The sequence below is a fragment of the Ceratotherium simum genome, chromosome 35 (assembly GCF_057802395.1).
Source record: "Ceratotherium simum simum isolate JZ-2026a chromosome 35, ASM5780239v1, whole genome shotgun sequence".
NCBI classification, from domain to species: domain Eukaryota; kingdom Metazoa; phylum Chordata; class Mammalia; order Perissodactyla; family Rhinocerotidae; genus Ceratotherium; species Ceratotherium simum.
The window spans coordinates 8319984-8342464 of NC_141934.1; the positions used below are offsets into that span (position 1 = coordinate 8319984).

At 52.6% G+C, this 22481-nt stretch overlaps 1 protein-coding gene across 2 annotated transcripts; it reads left to right on the forward strand.

The window, feature by feature from the left end:
• The first annotated feature begins 6454 nt into the window (after nt 1–6454).
• Nucleotides 6455–21471, forward strand: PES1 (pescadillo ribosomal biogenesis factor 1). Of its 2 annotated transcripts, none has more exons than XM_004429778.3 (15): nt 6455–6585; nt 9517–9596; nt 10359–10512; nt 11766–11875; nt 14188–14359; nt 14451–14540; nt 17165–17281; nt 17403–17477; nt 17707–17793; nt 17959–18089; nt 18453–18578; nt 18712–18896; nt 19331–19503; nt 19622–19783; nt 20945–21471. In XM_004429778.3, exons 1-15 carry the CDS (start codon nt 6562–6564, stop codon nt 21026–21028), a joined length of 1770 nt encoding a protein of 589 aa, XP_004429835.1. In that variant the 5' UTR covers nt 6455–6561; the 3' UTR covers nt 21029–21471. The 2 variants fall into 2 exon arrangements, with proteins under 2 accessions (XP_004429835.1, XP_087280090.1); XM_087423964.1 differs by having other exon boundaries at nt 19625–19783.
• Nucleotides 21472–22481: the final 1010 nt, after the last annotated feature.

A 22481-nucleotide genomic window follows, 5' to 3' on the forward strand; every position in this document is an offset into this window, starting at 1 on the left:
AGGAAAGAAAAGAGAAGAACAGAAGAGGAGGGAGGGAGATGAAGGGAAGGGAAAGGAACAAACACAGAGAGCTTGGTGTGTGCTGGGAACACCTATCTATTTGAATCAGTTTCATTCTATGTCCACACTGGCAGGGAGATTTATTCCCATTTTACAGATTAGGCAACCAAGGCCAGAGAGGTCAAGCAACTTAGCCCAGGACACACAGCTGGTAACTATGAGGTTAGGATTGCAAGATTTAGCAAATAAAAATACAGGACACCTAATAAAATTTGAATTCCAGATAAACAATGAAAAAAAATTTAGTACAAGTATGTTCCCTGTAAAATTATAGACTTACACTGAAAATTTAACTGAGCATACTGTATTTTACCTGGCAACCCTTGCTGAGGTTTGAACTTCGTTTTTCCAGTTCTTTCTCAGACACCCTTGACTAGAGGACATACATAATGCTGTAGAATATGGTTCATGGTCATCACTAGCCAGTATTGGTTGAGTGAGGCCCCAGGCTTTGCACCATTATTTCACCTGAAGCCCTTCCATCCTCATACCACCCCAGCAAGTAGGTACGATTATTGTTCCCATTTTATGGATGAGGAAACTGAGGCTCAGTGAGATGAAATAAGTTGACCGTGGTCACATAGCCAGAAAGTAGCAGAGCTCAGATGTGAACCCAGTTCTGTCTGCTCAAGAATTGTCCCTTAAAAAATAGCTTTTCAAAAGTTAGGATTTAACACAGGTACAGAAAAGTGCTTGATATGTAAATGTATGGTTCAGTGACTTACTGCAAACACGTGTGTAGCTACCAACCGGATCAAGAAAGAAGAGCTGTCCAGCACTCTGGAAACCCCACAGGCTCCCTCCCAATTATAACTCTTGTCCTCATCAGAGACGCACCATTCTGGCTTCTAAGGTTATATTTGAGTTTGGCCTGCCTTCAAATGTTATGTAAGAGAAAACTTGCAGCATGTGCTCTTTGGTGTCTAGTTTCTATCACTCAACATTATGCTTGTCAGATTCATCCCTGGGGTTGTGAATAGCTGGAATCTAGTTGTTTTCATTGCTATATGTGTATTCCATCGTATGAATATACATGTTGTATATCGTTGGTGAACATTTCAGATGTTTGGGGTTATTTAAAAATTTGCTATTAAAAGCCACAAAAATTGTTGCTGTGAACATTCTTGGACATGACTGTTGGTGGACATAAGCTTTCATTTCTGTTGGATGGATACCTAGGAGTGGGAATGCTGCTCAGAGGGAGAGTGTATATTCAGCTATAGTAGATAATGCCACACAGTTTTTCTAAGTATTTGTACCAGTTTACACTCCTACTAGTGGCATATCTGATTTCTAGTTGCTCCACATTCTCACTAGCACTTGGGATGGTCAGTCTTCATAATTTTAGTGCAGTAGTATTTCCTTGTAGTGTTCATAGGCATGCCCTGGATTTCTAATTAGACTGAGCACCTCTTAATGAGTTTACTGGCTCTCTGAACTTCCTCTGTTGTGAATGTCTGTCCCGGTTCTTGCCCATTTGGTTGGGTTGTCTGTTTTTACTTGTTGATTTGTACAAGTTCTTTGATTCTGGATAGGAGCCCATAGTTAGTTGTGTGTGTTGAAAACATCTGTTCCCACTCTATGGCTTGACTTTTCACTCACTTAATGGTGCATTTAATGAAGAGAAGCTCTTATGATTTCAATGTAATGAAATATATCAGTGTATTCCTTTATGGAGAGTGCTTTTTGCCTTGTTTAAGAAACCTTTTTCTACCCCAAGGTTATAAAGATTGTCTCCACTATAGGCTTCTAGAAGCTTTGTTGTTTTGTCCATCACATTTAGATCCACAGCTAACCAGGATTGACTTTTGTGTACAGTGTGAGGTAGGGGGATGGGAAACCAAATATTGTAAAGATAGCAAGTCTCCCCAAATCGATACGTGGACTCAGTGCCATTTCAATCCAAACCCAACAGGTCTTTTGTTGTTGTATGAGGGACTTGATAAACCGATTCTAAAATTTTTAGGCAAATGCAAAAGGCCAAGAATAGCCAAGATCTTGCAAGACAAAAAACTGAAAGAACGTCTTTTACTGATATCAAGACTATTATAAAGCTATCATAATTGGGACCACGTGATATTGGCACAAAGATAACCAACTGACCAATGGAACCAAATGGAGTATGCTTTGTGACAAAGGTGGCCCCACAGACTAGTAGGGGAAAGACATTTCCTTCAATAAATTATGATGGGTCAATTGGACATCCATATGGGGAAAAACAAATGTCTTCAGAGCCCCCACTGTGAACCACTACACTAGGCCATGATACTCCGTTCTTACGTGCTTGTATGATGATGGCAGTAATGATTGTCACAACACCGTTATATTTTACAGATTTTGCCACTCAAGGGGCTTTACGATCTACCGTTTTCCCAACAACCCTAAGAAGCAGGCGAGGAAGACATTATTGGTCCCTTCATGGACAATGAAGCAGAGACTCGAAAGGGTGAGTGACCAACCCAAGGGTACTTGCCTAGAATTCGAGCCTCATCTACTTCATTCCAAGGCTGGGGCTCTTTCCACTTTGTGAGGAGCCCAATCCCCATTCCCAAGGGGGATTAGTGAGGGGCAAGGAGAAGTGGACTATGGTTGATGCGGACTGGGAATAGCTGGAGGTCAATAGCACCCTCCTTAGACCCCCACCAACCAGTGGTGGGCTCCTTGGCCAGGTGTCAGTGCCTAGACCTCTCCCTGAAGGAGGTTTGTTCCCAAGACAGAGAAAGAGGGTTATGAGTTGTGGCGGGAAGAGGAGGGCATGGGAAAGGCACAGCAAGTCTGCCGTTTGGAATAATGCTGGGGACTTGGCGAGTGGCAGAAGAGCTGGGGTCTAACCTGTGCTCTGCCATGAACTTGCTGTGTGCCCTTGGACAAATGACTTCATCTCTCTGGGCCTCAGTTTCCTCATCTTTAAATGAACTAATTCCAATATTTCTCTAAGATGGTTGTAAAGAATTAATGGGGATTATGCCTGTCACTTAATAAGGACTCAATAATTGCTGGCAATCAATATTATTCAGATCACTTCTCCTCGCTAATAAAAAGCAACAGCTGCTGTTAATTGAGCATTTACTTGTCTTTGTCTCATCTAATCCTCACAATGACTCCAGGAGGTTGGTGTTATTTATACTCCCACGTTGTAGATGTAGACCAGAGGCTCTGAGAGGTTGCAGCTGCCCAGAACAGAACCAGGATTTGAGCCCAGGTGCCTGGGCCTTCAAGGCCCACTCTCTACTGCCTCTGTCCCTCTGGGGCTGGCACTCTGGGAATGCTTTGCTCACAGTAGGGAGTAGGTGATGGGCAGGGACAGGTTGGAAGGTGTGTGTGACATCAGTAGTCCCTGTTCTCCAGGGAAAGGAATGACTTGATCTTCCAAGAGGGAAGCACAAGATGGGGTGGGAGGAGGGAAAGCATCAGAGCAGGGTTTGCCCAACAGTAACTGGGTGAGATGCACAAATCCCCAATCTGGCAGGCTTCCTCTCGGGCCGGTGGGATAACTCCATTTGGGATTGCTGGGATGGGGGAACTGGAGTTCCATCCTTAGCAAAGGATTGATGAGATGTATTTGCCAGGCCTCCCCATCTCCAGATACAGAATGGTGTCCATGGGATGACTCTCTTTGTTCCCATTGCTTTTACATGGAGCTATAGAAAAAAGACTGGAAGGAACTATGTCAACATGTTAATAATCATTATCTCGGGCTGGTGGGAATAGGGTTGATTTGTTTTCCTTCATACTTTTCAGTATTTTCTGAATTATCTACATTAGACAAGAATTAATTTTATAATTGGGAAAACAATGTGCTCTAATAAAAGAAATGCAGCTGTGAATTCTTGTTGCTAGTGCCAATGAAGAATAGTCTCTTAATGGCCACTTTCGAGCCTCTGCTTGAGTCCCAAGCTTTACAAATACTGGGTTTGGAGTCAGAAAGTCCAGGGTTCAAATACCAGCTCTGCTAATTTCTAGCTGTGCTAACCCAGGTGAGCATCTTAACTTCTCTGGGCCCCAGTTCTCTCAACTGAAAAATGAAGATGGAACTAGCTGCCTCCTAGAGTTGTTTTGACAACTTAATAAGATGACGTTGTGGAAGCTACATGGCCAGGGGTCTGCACTTAGGAGGCTCTCACTCAATGGTGGCTCTTGTCCATGCCACATCATGAGATGGGCTCCTTTCCCAGAGATCCACTGGAGATCCTTTGAAGGTGGGCATTATCTATCATCCCCACTTTACAGATGAGGATACAGAGGTTCAGAAGAGTGCTGAGACTTGCCCAAGGTCACAAAGCTGCGAAGGAATCTTCTGGAACAGGCTCAGAAAGGGGAAGTGTTCAGCTCATTAGGCAGTGGAGCAAAGTTTCAGCAGCAGGCTCTGCAGTGAGGCTACCTGATGACACCTCCACCTGTGTCTTCCACTGACCCCTCAAAATCAATGTGAGCAAAACAGGGTCCCTCCTGTTCAGGACCAGCTACATGATTTGTGAGGGACAGTGAGAAATGAAAATGCAGGCTGCCTTCTTATAAAACTGTTAACAATTTTAAGACAGTGATGGAGCATTCGATCTAGTGCAGGGCTGTGGGTGACTGCTCAGGTCATATGCTCATGACACTCGCCTTGCTCCCGTGTTCCTCTCATGAATTAGCTGTTACTACCCTCTCAGGTCCATCCCTCTCCTCTTGTCTAGTCACACCCTCCATGCTCCAGTCATAATGGACTTCTGTCATTCTCCAAATCCCCCAAACCTTTGCCTCTGGCCTGGGTGGTCTCTTTTTCCTTCCTCTTTGCCAGCTCTCAGATCTTTTTTGAAATATTTCTTTCTTTTTTGAAATCTTTTTGTCCTCAGATCCTTTTTGAAATATTTCTCAGTCTTCTGCTGAGAACCCCATATGCCCCTGGTCTTCCTCACACCTCTCTGGCAAGTTCTTTCAAAGTCTTTGCCAGCTCATCTGCCCACACCCGGTTTCCATTTCACTTCATTTTTCACTGTGGAATCGCTGGGTTTTTATTTTACTTTAGCTTTCATTTAAAATAGATAATAAAACTCACATTGTTCAAAACAAGCATTGGCCAGTGCTTAACGTCTGTACCCACCTCTAAAGGGTGAATTTTATGACCATGACCTTGGGTCAGGTCAAATTCACAAGGGCCTCAAATTTAAGATTTTTAGGCAATCTCCAAACAGAATTTGGAGGCCTGAAGGAGGAAAATATCAAACAACTTTAAAATTTTATATACCTCGCAGACCACACCACTTTGGTGTGAATATTTGTATAAACCTTGTAATTATCATTTGAGGAACACAATATGGAATTTATGTGTACATACTAAAAGCTCAAATGTGTTAAATGCACATTTAATATATATCACGAGTTCTATAACTTTGCTTGGCTTTTCGTCATTTTCCAAGGCACCGTTGAGGCTCAGAAAATGTAAGTGGCCTCTCAGGTCTCTCTACCTCTGTGGGTAAAAAAGTCTGCTTTTGATCTATTTTATCCCCATAAAAGCGAGCAAACCTCTAAAAATTAATAAAGGGAAACCTCATTTAAAATGGAGTTAGGAGGCCAGAAAGGGGAGCGCACCCTTTCTACCATCAGAGGTCAATTTCAAGACAGAGAGTCAATTATCGACCCCAACAGAAAGAAGTCCTCAACAGGCAAGAGTCCTCAATTACAGAAAGAAATGTAGATTGCATTCCAAACAAAAAATCGACTATCCCAGCAACTCAGCCAATGAGAAAACATCCCCACTGTGAACTCTTGCTCCTCTCTAATAGACTTTTGTTCAAAACAACCCCCGCCTCCCCGTTTCCTCCTTTTTCCTATAAAATAACATTCCTCTCCTTTGATCGTTGGACTTGCCTATGGCTTCTACCATAACATGCGGGTCCCAAATTGCAATTCTTTGATTTTTTCCGAATAAACTCGTTCTGCTAGTAAGATAACTGGCTGTTTTATTTTTAATGTCCACAAATAAAGGAGAAGCCGATGCCGGGGGCGAACCCAGCGCACCCTCTCTTGGCGCCCCTGGCGGCCGCCGCTTCTCAGCCCGGGAGCCAAGTTCCCACTACGCCTAGCAACCGTAACCGTGACCACCACAACTCGCGCTCACGCACCTCAGACTGCGGCTCCCCTCTGCATCCCAGAAGACACTGCGCTGTCTCAAGTTTACCGCCCCCCTTCATCCCAACATGCAACGGGGTGTAAACGACGTGTTCGTAATCAGGATGATTATAGCAATGCCTGAGTATATTGTTTAAACGTTAAAACTGTAATGGGCTCATACATGGGAAAGAGCTCGAAAGGCCGGTCTTACTGATTTATTTCAGAGGGTTTCGTTGTAAATCTCGAGGAGGAAAGCCCCATCTTTCCGTAGACTTGCTCAGGCACCTCATTGGGCAGCCCGCACAGACGGCGGCGTGGGGGCCTCGGGGCCCTAGGGAGGGCACGTGCGCGAGGAAGCGGCGCTAGGTGTTAGCGCAGCGCTTGTGGACCTTTCAGCGTGGAGCCATGGGAGGCCTGGAGAAGAAAAAGGTGAATGGGGGAGATGCCGGGGTGGCGGGGGCCCCCGGGAGGTGGGAGACCGGAGCGACGGAGCCTGGGGACTGCGGGCTTTCCCTGACCTTGGTCCCTCATGGGTATTAGAAACGGCTGGTATCAGTGCAGCCGGAGACAGCTGTGAGAAGGGGTCCGAGGATGGGCGAGGACGGCAGCTCTTGTTCGGTGAAATCCGGAAAAGAACCCGAGTAGGGCTGTAAAAGAGAGTTAAGGTTATCAAACACAGCTTCACTCTAAAAGCAGGGCGAGCTGGAGGGCAACTGTTTAGTGAAAGAGTGATAAATATTACGTAACGTTCACCATTACGTCAAGGTCATCATCTCTGGAACTTGTTATTCCCTTTCCTGTTGAACCAGGCCCTGTCCTGGACACTGGGGTGGAAACATAAACAGATGTGGTCCCTGCCTTCCCCGAGCCCACTTCCTAGTGGGGAAGATGGACGCTAAAGTAAACAACCAAATAAAACGATCACAGATGTTAAATGTGCTCTGAAGGAAGCAAACGAAGGATGAGGGTGAAGAATACAAAAGGATACTTAAATCAGTTAGTGTTGTCTTGGAAGGTGTCTCTGGGTCATAACATTTAAGCTGAAATCTGAAAGATCTCAGATGCGTTCTGGGGCATGGGAGTGCTTAGCAGCAAGCCCGGCAGGGGAAACTAAGTGCCAAGACCCTTAGGTGGGACAGGCTTGCTGTGTGTGGGGAATTGGAAGGACATCAGGATGGCTGGAGTATAGTAAACCAAGGGAAGAATGGTAACTGGTGAGGTTGGGGTTGGACAGGGACTAGATTGTACCAGGCCTGTCACCCACCATGAGGAGCTTAGATTTTATTCTAAATGCGGTAGGACTCAACTCAAGGGGGAGTACCATGATCGGTTTTCGAGGAGTTCTTGTTGCTGTCTGGAGGATCACTTTGGTGGCATGAGAAGATTGGGGAAGGGATGAGAGTGAGGAAGATGTTGTTGCTTCAAGTATTTCCTTTAGCTTGGCAGTTTCTCTTGTCAATTTGTGTTTAATGCAACACCCTGTTGAGCACCCAGTAAATGCTAGTGATGGGAGCTACAAAGATATAAGATGGAAAATTTTCCCTTGCGGCATCGATGTAGATATGTAAACAAATCATGACAGTTTTTAAAGGTGGGTTTCACAGCCATTTTGAATCAGATAACGCTTTGTTGCGGGAAGGGCTGTTGTGTGTGCATTATAGGACGTTGAGCAGCATCCTGGAGCTCTTACCCACTAGATGCCGGTAGCACCCAACAATCCAAAATGCCTAATCCCCTCCCCCCCAACACACACACACACACAGTAAAATCACCTCAGTTGAGAACTACTTATCCTAAAAGGATTAGTATGGTGGTAGAGGTAGGTGTGGCATAAGGCAGTGGGAAACACTTAATGGAGACTCTGCTTTTTGAGACAGTGTTAAACTCATCTTAGTATCCCCAGGACTTGGCGTGGGCCTGATACCCAATAGACAAATAATAAATGTTTGGAGGCTGGCCCGGTAGCGTAGTGGTTAAGTTCGCATGCTCTGCTTCGTTGGCCCGGGGTTCGCAGGTTCGGATCCTGGGTGCAGACCTGTGCACCACTTATCAAGCCATGCTATGGCAGCGTCCCATATAAAATAGAGAAAGACAGGCATGGATGTTAGCCCAGGGCCAGTCTTCCTCAGAAAAAAGGGGAGGATTGGCAACGAATTTTAGCCCAGGGCTAGTCTTCCTCAGCAAAAAAGAGGAGGATTGGCAACGCATGTTAGTTAGCTCAGGGCTAATCTTCGTCACTCTGTATGTGTGTATGATGTGTTTCGTGACTGTGAAGTTATTCACAAACATACCCCTCAGGAGGCTACAGCTTTAGAGCTGGACCTGGCCGTTGAGGCCCCTATTGCCTTACTCCAGAGGAAGGGCTTGTTTGGAAAAGACGTGCTTGGTTAGCATCGCAGTGTTCTTTGTACAGTGCACTGCTGCTCTTTATCAGGGATACAGAGATGTGAGTGTGAGGCAGCGTCTTGGCACCACAGACATCCACATGGTTGCGCAAGCCAACGTGCTCCGTGGGGACAGGTAGAGACCAGGCCTGTTGTCTCTATTGCCCTCATAGTATCTAGTTTAATGCTTGGAGCATAGTAGAGGTCTGGTGAATGAATGAATGGGGAAAGGGAGAGGCTTTGTGGCTTGCAGCATGCATTCTCAACCAGATGATATCACCCCCAAGGGAACAAAAATGGGTTGGGGGGATCTTAGATATTACAGTGGTTTGTGGCCCTCCAAAGGAACCCGTTACACAAACAGATCTCTGGTATCTGGAGTATTGACATTTCATGGGGCCATGAGAGGGGGTGAGTAAGTGCAGGGAAAAGGTCTAAAAGGGCTTCTGGGGGTGGTGGGGTGATTAGAATGAAAAAAAAGTTGAGAACCCTGGCTCAGTGGGTTAGACACTCCGCTCTGGGCTCAGACCTAGGTTTGAATCCCAGCCCCAGCTCTTAAAAAGCTGTGTGACCTGAGCAGGTTATGTCACTGAGCCTGTTTCCTCCCATGTGAAGTGGGGGTTTTAGTGGCATCCACCTCACAGTGTTGTGGGGATTAAATGAAATGTGTGGAAATCACTCATCATAATGGCCAATACTCAGAGCTGCTGCTAAGTGCTTGGCAAGCACGTGATCCATAGCAACCACAGGGTCCCCAGCATCGTGCAGCTGTATGTGTCATTTATGCTGTCTATTGCAAAGAAACGCTGCAAGAGCTCGTTCAGAGGGTGGGCTCCCTCCCTACAGAGTTTCCTGTCCCAGAAGCGTTTAGGCCACTCATCCAGAGTGTTAGTGCCTCTGGCACAAGGAACACCCGGAGGCTGATGTCGGTCACTGCAGTCATCGCTAATGGAGAATTGTTTTTTTCCTGCCCAAGTATGAACGAGGCTCCGCCACCAACTATATCACCCGAAACAAAGCCCGGAAGAAGCTGCAGCTGAGCCTGGCCGACTTCAGGTGAGGTGGGAGGAGTGGAATAGGGTGCCCTCAGGGTGCCTGGGCAGTGGATCACACAGTGAAAACTCGGCTGCGTCCGTCTGACTTGCATTGCTGCAAACTCTGTCTGAAATTCTAATATTCCTCGTCTTTCTTGCGTGGCCTTGCTTTAGTGAGCTGTGCTTTGCTGGGTGTGGTCTGTGGGGAAGCTGGAGGAGACCTGGGTCCTGCGCCCTGAGTCATCAGAATGGGCCCACTGGTACGGTGCACTGCTGGTCTCTGTCTGAGTCTTGTCACCCGTTCCCTCTCTTCTGGTAGGAGAGACCCCTGATCCTGTAGCTCGGAGGTCTCAACTCCTTGTAGAGTCAAATCCAGACTCTCCATGGCCTGTGGGCCCTGCCACCTGGCCCACTTTTAGTCCTTCAGGTGTGCTCAGCGCTTTCCACCCTTCCGGCCCTTGTCCTTCTTCTTAGGACACTCTTCCTTCTACCTTTTATATGGCTATCTTGTCAATTTCTCAGCATGATCTTTCCTGGCTCCCCTTGGTAAAAGGGGTGGCTGCCAGCTGGCCCCTGTTAACATCCTCATTGTTTCCTTTCTGGTGCCTGTGACAGTCTGCATGATGTGATTTTCGGGGAACTTGTGGTTCTCGGACTCCTATACTAGGATATGAGTTCTCCAAGGGCAGAGCCCCTGTGTTCCCCATTCACTGCTGTTTCCCAGGCCTGGCGTGGGCAGTGCTCTGCACATTTACTGACAGAAGGAATGGCCTTTGTCTTCCAGGCGGCTATGCATCCTAAAGGGCATTTATCCCCATGAACCGAAACACAAGAAGAAGGTGAACAAGGGCTCCACGGCAGCCCGAACTTTCTACCTTATCAAAGACATCAGGTTCCTCCTCCATGAACCCATCGTCAACAAATTCCGGGAGTACAAGGTGAGGCCCGGGCTCTGGGGTCTGGATGGGGCCCAGCGCAGCTCTCTGACCTGCTAACTGTTACCTTGGACAGATTGTTCAGCCTCACCGAACAAGACTGTACAAAGGGTGAGGTACTTCCACCTCGGAAGAGTGTCGTGGTGATTGACTGAGGGCACACGTGGAAATCGTTTGCACAGAACCCAGCATATGATTAATGCTCCACCTGTCATATCTTTACCCTGGTTCTTATGGAAATAGAGTAAATTTATTGCCTCTGAGGCAAAGATGGTGCTATTTAAGGGGCTCTGTGGTATGTTCTTTGCCCAAAGAAACTGCTCCTATTCAGATCCTTTCTGGAATTGCTCCCAGGAGACCAAGCTTTTCATTCCACAAATAGAAACCAGTAAATGCTTAAATACCACAGGGAAAGTAGAAGCCTGTTTATACCAAATGCAAATAATTGGAAGTAGACTGCTGTTGCTAAAGCCGTTGCTGGACGGCAGGGCCGGGCAGAGGCCCTTGGCTGGGAGGGGTAGGCGCCACCTGGTGGCCACTAGAGACTGGCCAGCAGCTGCTGCTGGCCCTCCTGCCCCAGTCCATCAGGGTAGGTGGCTGGCCCTGTTTTGCTACTGGGTTTTGCAACTGCTTAACATCACTCCATGGGAAGCGAGCCTGTTGTGGGAAATGTCTGTCTTGGAGATGCTGTTCATGACCTCAACAGAGGCGGCCTTTGAGCCTCTGAAGAGGAGTGGGGGTAGCCCTGACTAGAAGTACTTGGAGGGAAGTTGGTTGGTTTGGAGGACCTTCTGGGCCCACTGCTGGCTTCACTTGCATTTTCCTGCATGACTCAGCCCCACACATGGACCTGTGGCTTGTTTCATTTCCACACTGACATTGAGAACGAAGGCTGGCCCTCCCGGCCCTGATCTGCCTCACTAGCAGGTCACTTGGCCTCTCCTCAATTGGACAGTAGGGCTGAAAGTGGTACGTTTTCACCTAAACTTGTGGAGTCAGCACATCTGTGAGTGCTTGTCCTTGTTCATCCATCACAGGGCCACAGCGGGCTGGCTGCTTGTCAGTGTGGGTCAGTTTTGATGTTCCTTGGAGTTGGCTGTTTTGCAGATCCTGGGCTGAGGGGGTGGATGGCACAGTCAGGCAGCTGTCGTCAGCTTCAGGAGACCTTGAGAGTCCTCCCGCCCCTCGTGTCCCTCCATGGAGGAGGGGTCTCCGGGAGCCCTTTGCCCCAGCATCAGTGGTCTCCTCTCTTCCAGGTGTTCGTCCGGAAGCTCCGGAAGGCCTATGGGAAGAGTGAATGGAACACCGTGGAGCGTCTGAAGGACAACAAGCCCAACTACAAGCTTGACCACATTGTCAAGGAGCGGTGAGTTTGGGCTCAGTCCTAGCAGTGGGGATACAGTGAGGAACAAGACCAAGACCCTGCTCAAGTTGCGGGCATCGTTTTGGAGGAGGCAGACCGAAAAACAAACTGACAGATTTCTATAATGATTGCAAGTCACAGTCAGTGCCGTGAGGGATGCTAACCGCCTGAAGGGAACTGGGGGACATACATTAGCTACAGGCTTGTCAGAGGTCTCTCTGAGGGAAGACATTTGAGCCAGCCGGGGGAAGCATGGTCTGAGCAGAGGAAACAGCAAGTGCAAAGGCCCTGTGGTGAGAGGGAGCGCCAGAGTTCTGGGAGTACAGACCAGATGCATGGGCAGACCTGGAAGACATGGCTGGACCCCTCTGATCTTAACTTCCTTACCTAGCCGCCTCAGCAGTCCCTTGGCTAAGTCAGTGGCCTTAAACAGGGGCAATTTTCCCCCCTGGGGGACATTTGGGAATGTCTGGAGACACTTGGTTCTCGTGACTTGGATGGGGGCTATCTACTGGTATTTAAGGGGTAGAGGCCAGGGATGCTGCTAAACACCCTACAGGTGCACAGAACAACCTGGTCCGAAATGTCGTTAGTAGTAAGGGTCAGAAGCCCGGGGCTAAGTGAATGTCCAACTTCTCTTTGGGGCTGATGGCCTGGGAACACATAGCTCCAGGCTGCATGGACTTGGCTTCATTGAGTCAGGCAGCAGTGGGCTAGCACAGGAAGAGCCCAGGCCTAGGAGCTCGACAGCTGGTGTTCTCACCCCTGCCCCACAGCCCGCGAGATAGGCGGCCTGAGAACCGTTCCTGCTCCGAGCATGTCTTCCTCTAACAGAGAGATGGTGATAGTCCTGTTCTGCCTGTGCCACACAGCTGTTGTGTGGAACAAATGAAAAAAAGGCACAAGAAAAAAGCGAGTATGTGGATTCACGCACGCTCTAAGTGGCGGTGTGGTTGTGGTGTTCCCATTCCTCATCACCCCATCTCCTTAGCCATTGCTTAAGAGGGAGAAGCAGGTGGCTCAGAAATGGCTGGTGCTGTTTCTACACAGGGCTCGGGGTGCTGGTTTTGTCTGTGGAGAGTAAGGAAGCTTGGAGGCACTAGAGGGGGCCGATGGAGGCTCCCGCCTCTGCAGCAGGAGACCGGATGCCTCTCCTCCTGTCTTGTGGGAGATCCCTGCAGCCTTTCTTCCGTCTTGGTCTGGGTCTGAAGACCTGGCAGGCCCCTCCTGACTTGTTGCAGTGAGTGATGCCACCTCGGGCTGGAAGGTCCCTGGCTCGCTCTGGTCCCGGGGCTTTCACCGAGTTCTTTTCTGAAGTAGCAGGACACTTTCTGCAAAAGGAAGCTTCCTGGAAGGCAGTTTGGATGCCAGAGGCTCTGACAGCTGCTCTGGCCAGGGGAGGGAGACTTGAAGCCCTGTTTTGTCTCCAGGCGTTGCCAGGGAGCTGCCAGATCCCAGTTTTAAACCAACAGTCTGGTCCAACAATGTCATTTTCCAAATGAAACCACTGGGGTCAGGCAAGGCAAAGTGATCCACTCTGGGTCACAGCTGGGGCTGGACTCCAGGTATCATTACTCATACTCCAGTGTCCTTTCCATGACCCACGCCTCCGTCCCTCAGTGGGGCAGCCGCACAGTAGTGGATCCTGCCAAAGGTGGCTCATTCTCGTCAGCTTCCCAATTTGCCACAGGATTCCTGGCTGTGGCTTTGTTGCTCTGGCTCTTTCTGGCCCAGGACCCAGTTCCAGCATTTTTACTGCCTGGTTCTAACTGGTTCTATAAACTAGACAGAGGTCTGGATGATGAGAGACAAGACATAACCCACTCTGGTGACCTGTGGCCAGGCCAAGACACAAGTGCTGCTGAGGACAGGCAGGCCGCCACCCTCCACCCTGGCACACTAGGTCAGCGGCACGTGTTTCTGATTTCTGTCTTGGATCTCCAGATAGATTTCCTTTTGAACTGAAGTTTCCACCTTGGAAAAGAGTTAGAGAGCCACTGGCTCGGTCTACCCACAACACATGGAAGTGGGTCAAGGCTGAGTCCCTGGTGAGCATTGGGTGTCCTGAGCACCCCTGTCAGGATTTCTCTGATCCTCAGAGCTAAGTGGGCATGTCCTGGTTACGTGGTTCCAAGGCTGTGGGGGAGCTGGTGCTGCCAGGCCTCTGGGCATTGCCTGACTGTCTGGTCAGGAGGTGGCAGTGGCAAGGCTTGGCTTGGGGAAGGGCAAGTTTGGGGTGGCCGACGGGGTTGGGGTAGGGAGGTCAGGAGGCCCCAGCTGACGTAGCCTGTGAGCACTGCCCTCTTGGCCAACAGGTACCCCACGTTCATAGACGCTCTGCGGGACCTGGATGATGCCCTCTCCATGTGCTTCCTCTTTTCCACCTTCCCACGGACTGGCAAGTGCCACGTGCAGACCATTCAGCTGTGCCGCCGGCTTGCTGTGGAGTTCCTGCACTACATCATCGCCGCACGTGCCCTGCGCAAGGTGAGCCCAGGGCCACCTGGCAGGGCGCCCCCCTCGCTCCCTCCCTTCCCGCCCCGTGGTTTTCACCGTGCTGTCCCCTCTCCACCCACAGGTCTTCCTGTCCATTAAAGGCATTTACTACCAGGCCGAGGTGCTGGGACAGCCCATCGTGTGGATCACGCCCTATGCCTTCTCCCACGACGTGAGTGTGCCTATGGGCAGGGGCTCGTGCTCAGTCGTTGCTCCCTCTCGGGCTCCTAGACAGAGACAAGGGCCTGGGTGAAGGGATGGTTCTGCTGCCCTGCAGCATCCAGCGCTGGGTTCCTGAGTGTTGGCCGGGGCTGGGGTGGAGAGTGGGATGGGGGATGTGCTGCACAACATCGTGGTCAGAGCTGGAGCCAGCCTGGCTCTGGTACCCCCTAGCTGGTGACCTTAGACACGTTCCTTCACCTATGTGCTTCAGTTAATGGTGGGCTTCCACTTTCTGAGCCTTGTTGTGAAGATTTAAGAAAGAAAATCCTTCAGAGTGCCTGGTGCTTGGCCCTTTGGGGTTGCTGAATGAACAGTGAGCGGCTGCTGAGGCCTGCACAGTGGCCCGGCCCAGGCCTACCCTCTGTCAGACCCTGGCCAAGCTGCTTTCCTGAACGCCTCAGCTTCCCTCACAGGGCTGGGGACTGGGTGAGATTGGGGAGGGTGAGCACAAGCACCAGGTGGTCCTGCTACTTATTTATTTTTTTCAGACTGGCGGATTTTGGCAGGGACCCATGGAGAGAAATCCTGGGTTTGCCTCATTAGGGGGCATCATTAGCTTCTAGGCCCCCAGAGGGTCTTGACCAGGCCCTCCGCCTGACTTACCGTTGTGTGGGCCTGCATGCAGCCCAGCTTCCTGCTTGTGCATTGCGCGGGAGCTGGCGCCTTCAGTGGAGAGCAAATGCGCCAGCCTGGCTGGGCAGGGGGTTTGCTGACCAGGTTGTCCAGTGCTCCAGGGTGAGCCGGGGATCCAGGCCCTTCTCCTTTACCCTGGGCTGGCGGGGGTTCAAGGGCCGGAACCTGCTCTGCTGTGGAGCAGTGGTGATGTTTGGTGGCAGGCTGCAGTCTGCCTGTGGGTGAGTGGCGGGCGTGGCCCTCAGCAGTCCCTGTTCCCACTCCCTGGGGCAGGCGTGTGTGCCAGAGCCTCGGCCTTCCCTGTTCCCCGCTCCGTCCCTCCTCTCCTCCTCCTCCCTTCCTGCCTTCTTTGACTGGCCTTCCCTTCTTCCTCTCTGGTCCCCGTCTCCTTCCTTCTCTTTGATGTCCCACCCCCATGCTGCTCAGACTAGTCTTTGTGTGTCCTCCCGAGTGGTGAATAGGCCCCTGTGGAGGCCAGCCTCCACACAGCTGGCTCTGGGGGAAGGGAACGTCCGCCCATTCCTCCTTCCTCCCCACCAGCTCACTGCCGCTACTTCCTCTCAGCAGGAGGATGGGGGACGGGGTCCTGGGTCCTGCGCTACTTCCTCTCAGCAGGAGGATGGGGGACGGGGCCCTGAGCCTTGAGCCTTGATGTGCCCACTTCCCCTGAGCAGCCAGTGCTGGGCTCCCCACAGTGGGACCCAGGCAGGTAGTGGGGCCAGTTGGCAGGGTGGGGGCCCTCCTCAGCGCTGTGCTGGGGAAAGTGGAGTTGGTGCTCATTTACTCGCCAGGCCCATCAAGGGCCCTGGCAGATGCTCTTGGGAAGATGAAAGTGTGAGTGGGGGGCCAGGTGGGTACCTCTTGGCCGCTGTACCCCCACAGCCCAGGTCACTGCCCTGATGGCAGAGTGGAGAAACAGCTCAGAGTCACGGGCCTGCCCAGCACAAAAGGGACGTTGTGATCACTACTGATTTTGGCATCGCTCGGCAATCCTCCCATCCAGGTCCCAGGGGTCAGCAGGGCTGGACTAGCCTCCCTGGTTGGGGGGGGACAGTGCTGCTCCAGAGTCGAGGTGCTTTGATGTGGCTCAGATCCTTGCCCTGTTTTGCTTTATCAGCTCCTCGGGGGCCAAGATGAGCTCTTCCCTGTCCCCTGCTCGCTGGGTCGGCAGCTCAAGATGGTGGCTCTGTGCGTCTGCGCCAAGCAGGCAGCTTTCTGCCCGCCATTTCTCAAGAGCTCCCTGGGGCCGAGCCGGCCAGCTGCCCCAGCCTATCCCAGGTCCTCCCGGGTTGTACTTTTGTCTCTGGCTTGGGCCTGAGGTGGGGTCACCGAATTCTGAGTGTCCGTCCCAGGGCTCCTGCCAGGGCTTGTAGGCACCGAGGGCTGTCTACCCATTGTCCCACCTGGGCAGACAGATTACTCCAGGGCTGCCTCTCCGAGCTGGGCCAGCCATGGGGCTGGGCTCCGGGAACACTGCCCCGGGTGCTCGGAGAAGGCATTGAACGAAGGTTGTGGGATGGGCACAGAGAAGGCATGAGCTCTGACCAGACTGGTTGGGGAAGGCGACCTCTGCGAGGATGAAAGTCTGAGCCGAGACTTGGAGGATGAGGGGGAATGCTGGGGTGGGGGAGAGGGAGGGCCCCTCTTGTGACAAAGTCTTCCCTTTTCTTACTCCTAGCTCCCTCTTTATGGCTTGGGGAACTGGCACGGGCCTCCAGGACATCCCTAACCCTTGGGACCTCTGTCTAGAGCCTCGCTGGTGCCAGAATGCTCCTGGGTGGGGACACACCACAGAGCCTCTTCTTGTGGGGCAGAGCTCTGAAGGCAGGGCCGCCCTGGAGGAGCTTGTGGTCCTTGAGCAGGCCAGACCCCCCCGGCCTATGTGGGTCGTCAGTGCCGTCTTTGCACCCACACTGCTGATGCGCCTCCTGTGCCCCCCAGCACCCGACAGACGTGGACTACAGGGTCATGGCCACCTTCACCGAGTTCTACACCACCCTGCTGGGCTTCGTCAACTTCCGCCTCTACCAGTCTCTCAACCTGCACTACCCTCCCAAGGTAGGGCCCCAGCCCACCCCAGCACCTCCTCCTCACCCCACAGGGGACACGGCCTTCTCTCCCCACGTGGAGGCGGGGGCTGTGGGTGTCTTCTTCCTCTGACCTTTCCCCTGCCTCCTAGCTCGAGGGTCAGGCCCACACAGAATTGAAGGCCAGGGAGGACACCTATGCTTTGGACTCGGAGAGCTCTATGGAGGTGAGAGAGGCTTCCAGAGCACTGGCCCGGCATCTCCCAGAAGGGTGGTCCCTGGCCTAGGGGTGGGGGTGTTCATGGCTAAATGGGTGGTCTTGGGGCTTGCCCTTGGAACCCAAACTCACTGATGTCCCAGAACTGTCACTGCTACCCCTCCCCCCGCCGGCCACGGCCCCAGACGAGGCTGCCCACCGGCAAGCCTCAGCCTTGCAGCCCTGTTTCTTTCCTGCAGAAACTGGCGGCTCTCAGTGCCAGTCTGGCCCGCGTGGTGGTGCCTGTGGAGGAGGAGGCCGAGGTGGATGAATTTCCTGCTGATGGGGTGAGGACTGTGCTGCCTTCCAGAAGGGTTGGGGGGATGGGGGGTGAGGTGGTTGGGACCGAAGGATCTAAAAGGAAGCTGGAGAGGTGATCATTTCCAACCCCTGCCCTCCAGTGGGGGTTTGGGTGGGCCTGACGGAGTGAGGCCTGGCCCCTTTCGCGGCAGGAGATGGCGGCGCAGGAAGAGGACCGCAGGAAGGAGCTGGAGGCACAGGAGAAGCACAAGAAGCTCTTCGAGGGCCTGAAGTTCTTCCTGAACCGCGAGGTGCCCCGCGAGGCCTTGGCTTTTGTCGTCAGGTGAGGAGGCCTGCAGCACTGGCTCTGGGCCGGGTCCTGCGCTGGATGCCCATTGGTGACATCAGGATGGTGTCAGTATCCACTTCTCAGGGCTGTTGTGAGGATTCAACAGAGCAGTTTGTGGAGAGTGCTCAGCGTGCCCTGAGCACACGGGAAGCTCTCATCAGAGGGCAGCTGGCCTCACTTTCTCACCAGCTTAGAACAGAAGGTCGGGGGCCGGCACCGGAGGTGTCGGCCAGACGAGGGCATCCTGGGGTGGGGACGGGACAGGTGAGTCCTAGGAGGGCGAGCTTGTGGGCCAGTGGGTCCCAGGGCAGGCACCTCATGCCTGAGGTGTCTTGTGGGCTCTTCCTGTTCCTGTAGGAGTTTTGGGGGGGACGTGTCATGGGACAAGTCTCTGTGCATCGGGGCCACCTATGATGTCACAGACTCCTGCATCACCCACCAGATTGTCGACCGGCCTGGGCAGCAGACCTCCATCATCGGCAGGTAGGCCCCTAAGCCCTCATCTTCCTCCACCTGTTTGGGGTTCTGGGTGCGGAGGTCTGTCTCAAGGCCCCCGCGGATGCAGTTGGGCCTCGAGTGGCCCCTGTGACCTGTCTCTCCTGCTGCTCTGCACCAGGTACTACGTGCAGCCCCAGTGGGTGTTTGACTCTGTGAATGCCCGGCTCCTCCTCCCTGTGGCAGACTACTTCCCTGGGGTGCAGCTGCCCCCTCACCTCTCGCCTTTCGTGTCGGAGAAGGAAGGAGATTACATTCCTCCTGAGAAACTGAAGCTGCTGGCCTTGCAGCGGGGAGAGCACCCAGGTGAGTGGGAGGGCACTCTGGCGGGCTGTTTCCCTTCTTGGCTACAAAGGTGGCGGCTCCAGAGAACAGGGCATCAGGGACACAAGGCCCTTTAAACCCCTCTTTGGAGTAAGGCTTAGGAAAAGGGAACACATTGTGTCCTACGATCAGGTGTTACTTGATGTTCAGAGAAATTGGGCAGAAGAATGGTCTGGAAGTTGTCATTGATGTTTATACAGGAGGCGGCAGAGCTCAGGGGTGGAGGGCCTGGAGTTTCCTCTGAAGGCAGCTGGGGCTGTGGGGAGAGGTGCCAGAGGGGGCCACGTTTGGGACAGTCCTGCCCTGCTTGTGGAACGTCCCCGTGGCCGAAGAGGGTGGTGCCTGGTGCCAGTTCTCCACCCTGCGAGGGGAAGAGCAGGCTCCCGCGGCATTCAGAAGTCATTGGCTGTTTATAGGAAATTTGAATGAATCTGAAGAAGAGGATGAGGAGGATGAGGAAGACAATGAGGGTGATGCTGATGAAGGGGGAGAAAATGAAGAGGAGGAGGAGGAAGATGTGGAGGCTGGTTCGGAAAAGGAGGAAGAGGCCCAACTGACATCCCTGGAGGAGCAGAGGATGGAGGGGAAGGTACCAGGGAAGCAGCCCCACTGGCCGTCTCGGCGCCAGCCCTGGCCCAGAAGGGCAGGAGCCAGGGGACTGGTGGGGGAGGAACCTGTATCCACAAGCGTCCACCCTGTGTCCCCAGAAGCCCAGGGTGATGGCAGGCACCGTGAAGCTGGAGGATAAGCAGCGGCTGGCCCAGGAGGAGGAGAGCGAGGCCAAGCGCCTGGCCATCATGATGATGAAGAAGCGCGAGAAGTACCTTTACAACAAGATCATGTTTGGCAAGAGGCGCAAAATCCGCGAGGTGAGTCCCTGCTGCCTGCCTGAGGCTCTAGGTGTGGCCACCAGATGTGGCCGCACAGGTGAGCTTCGAGGCTGGCTGGCTCTCGCCTGGGCTGACTCCAGGCCCTCTCCTGGCCTTTTTCGAAGGTTGCTGGCCTGGCCCAGCCCAGCCTCTGGGGCCCCCACCCAGGCCTGTGTGGGCATCTTGGTGTCAGGAGCTCTCGCATGGGCTTTCTTCAGGGCTTCAGTCTCCTTCCTGCCCCCACTGTTTCTGAGTCTGCCGGGGTCTGGGAACAGAGCTGTCCCGCCAGGCTCAGGGCCTGCATTACGAAGGACCGCTCAACAGGAGTGCATGAAGTGGGAGGGACCGTGCGAGGTTTTGTTAAGCTTTTCTCTATTTTGTTTCCTCTTGTTTACAACATATGTTCCACATATGCTCATAGTAAAAAAAAAATTAAAGTTTTGTGTGCACATGAACTCAGTAGTGGATGGCGTGGAAGCAGCTCGCAGTCTTGCCCTTGGGGTGATCTCTAGTAACAGCCCCCAGGTTCTTTTGTGTGTGTAATAACACAGAGGTGGTTTGGGGGCATCATGCTACATCTAGGTTGTATTGCGGTGTTTATTATTTAACCATAGCATGAATTTCTCTCCACGACATCACACAATACATGGCCTGTTCCCTGTTGGTAGGGTTAGATTGTTTTCCATTTTTAGTCATTCTTAGAGAACACCCTTGAGCATGTCCATGCCAGCTTCAGATGTCTCTGGAGGGTAAAATTGAAGGAGTATAATTGCCAGGTTGAGAGGCCTGTTTTGTAATAGATATTGCCCAATGGCCCCAGGGGAGAGACTGTTCCAGGTTGGCCCCTCCCCAGCAGCTCCTGGTGCAGGTTTGAATGGCACCCAGCTCTCCCAAGTAGGGGCAGTAAATGGGGCACTTGCTTCCAGCTCTGGGATCCTCCTAACTTGCTGAGGGTGCATAAAATAATAGTCATAAAGGCAAAGGGGAAGGTGTGTTTCTTCACCTGAATTTATTCAAATAGGTTTGACTCATGGTAATTTGCCTGTTAGCTTTTCTGGAAGCTGTGCTTTTAAGAGGAGTAGCAGAAGGGGAAGTTCCCCTCCCCGCCACCCCCCCGCCCCTCCTGAATCACAGCTTCATCCCTCTTCTTCCTCCTTACAGGCCAACAAACTGGCGGAGAAGCGGAAAGCTCACGATGAGGCTGTGAGGTCTGAGAAGAAGGCCAAGAAGGCAAGGCCGGTGTGAGTGGTGGCAGCCTCTCCATGGGTGAGGCCAGCTCCTGGTGTTGGACTTGGCACGGGCAGGCCAGGCGACCTAGGCTCGGTGACAGACCAGAGTCTCTTCTGTTTTCATCCCCCTCCTCCCCCTGCTGGCCCTGGCCTCCTGTCATACTCCCTGGCTGGGCCTGTGGGCAGCCCCAGCCTCTCTCGGATAGAGCTCCCTGCTCCTGGCTGGGCAGAGGAGAGGCCTCTGTGCCCAGCCTGACTCGATGCTCCCAGTAGTCAACGACATGGGGGGCGAGGGCCCAACCAGCCCCTCACTGACTGCTCCCATTCACCTTGGCTTTCCGCAGCCCCCCACACACACACATTCACACATGGTCGGAGCCATGATTCTCCCAGTGTGGTGATGGGGTGAGGATGGGGAAGTTTTGTTATTAAACAGCTGGAATTTTGCAGCCAATTGAATTCCGTGTTCATGAGCCTTCCTGGGGTTGAGAAGGGCCACCTGGTGCCCTGTGCTCCAGGCTGGGCCAGCCCTGGGTATTTACGGAGAGGGGTCCCATCACTGCTCAGAGCTCTCTGGATGTCCAGGCACGCCTTTGGGTCCAGAGATGCCAGAAGGTAGGTGCAGAGGTTGTGGGCTTGAGCTCTGAAGTCAGTCTGCCTTGGTTCACACTCCAGCCCAGGTACCTGTCCTCTGAACCTGCTTCCTCATGTGTCGATTAGGGGTAGACATTCTGGAGCCTCCCTCCCAGGGGCATGCTGCGGAGGGTTCAGTGATGATGTTATGCAGACTCTGGTGTCAGGTGTCTGGTAAGAAAGTAAACACCAGCTATGATTGTCATCACCTCCTGCTGGAGTCAGCCCAGAAGGTAGAAGCCAGCGCTTGAAGGATCTGTGGGGATCTCTGAGTTGAGGGGACCTAGCTTTACCTTGTGGGCTCATGAGCAGAACCACCGAGTATGCCAGCAGCCCGACTTGTGACCCTTGCTGGGCCATCCCTACAGCTTCCCACCGGACCCTCGCAGTGCCTTTGCTGAGGCCCAGGGGGACATGCCCTTGCCCAGGACTGCTAGTGCCTCATGGGAGAGCCAGGGCCAGAATCGGGGGCTTGGGATGGTCACCCAGCCCTTCCCAGGTCAGGCAGGGAGTTTCTCAGTAGCCTCCCCAGGGTGCCCCGGTGGCTGAGTGCTGTCAGGAGCAGGGCCCAGGATGGGGAAGTGTGGATTTGGAACTGGGCTCTACCTTCCTCAGATCTAGGCACCTGAGGGGCTTGGCCCTCTGGCCCTCACTGCCCAGGCTCTGTAGAGGTTTTTGGGCAGTGGCTATAGGCCCAACCTGTGTAGGGGGAAGGCAAGAGCTTGGGCGGGCTCTGGCTGAGGGAGCAGAGAACCCAGGGCTGGGCCTCACTGTGGGTATAGGAGAAGGCCTTGTTCCGCTCTGGCATGCTGGTGGCGTTGCAGAGGTGCTTCCAG

Coding starts and splice junctions, on each gene's coding strand:
- PES1 (XM_004429778.3), top strand. CDS start 6,562: ATGGGAGGCCTGGAGAAGAAAAAG. Junction 9,597..10,358: donor CTGAGCCTGGCCGACTTCAG/GTGAGGTGGGAG, acceptor TTTGTCTTCCAG/GCGGCTATGCATCCTAAAGG. Junction 17,282..17,402: donor ACCTGCACTACCCTCCCAAG/GTAGGGCCCCAG, acceptor CCTGCCTCCTAG/CTCGAGGGTCAGGCCCACAC.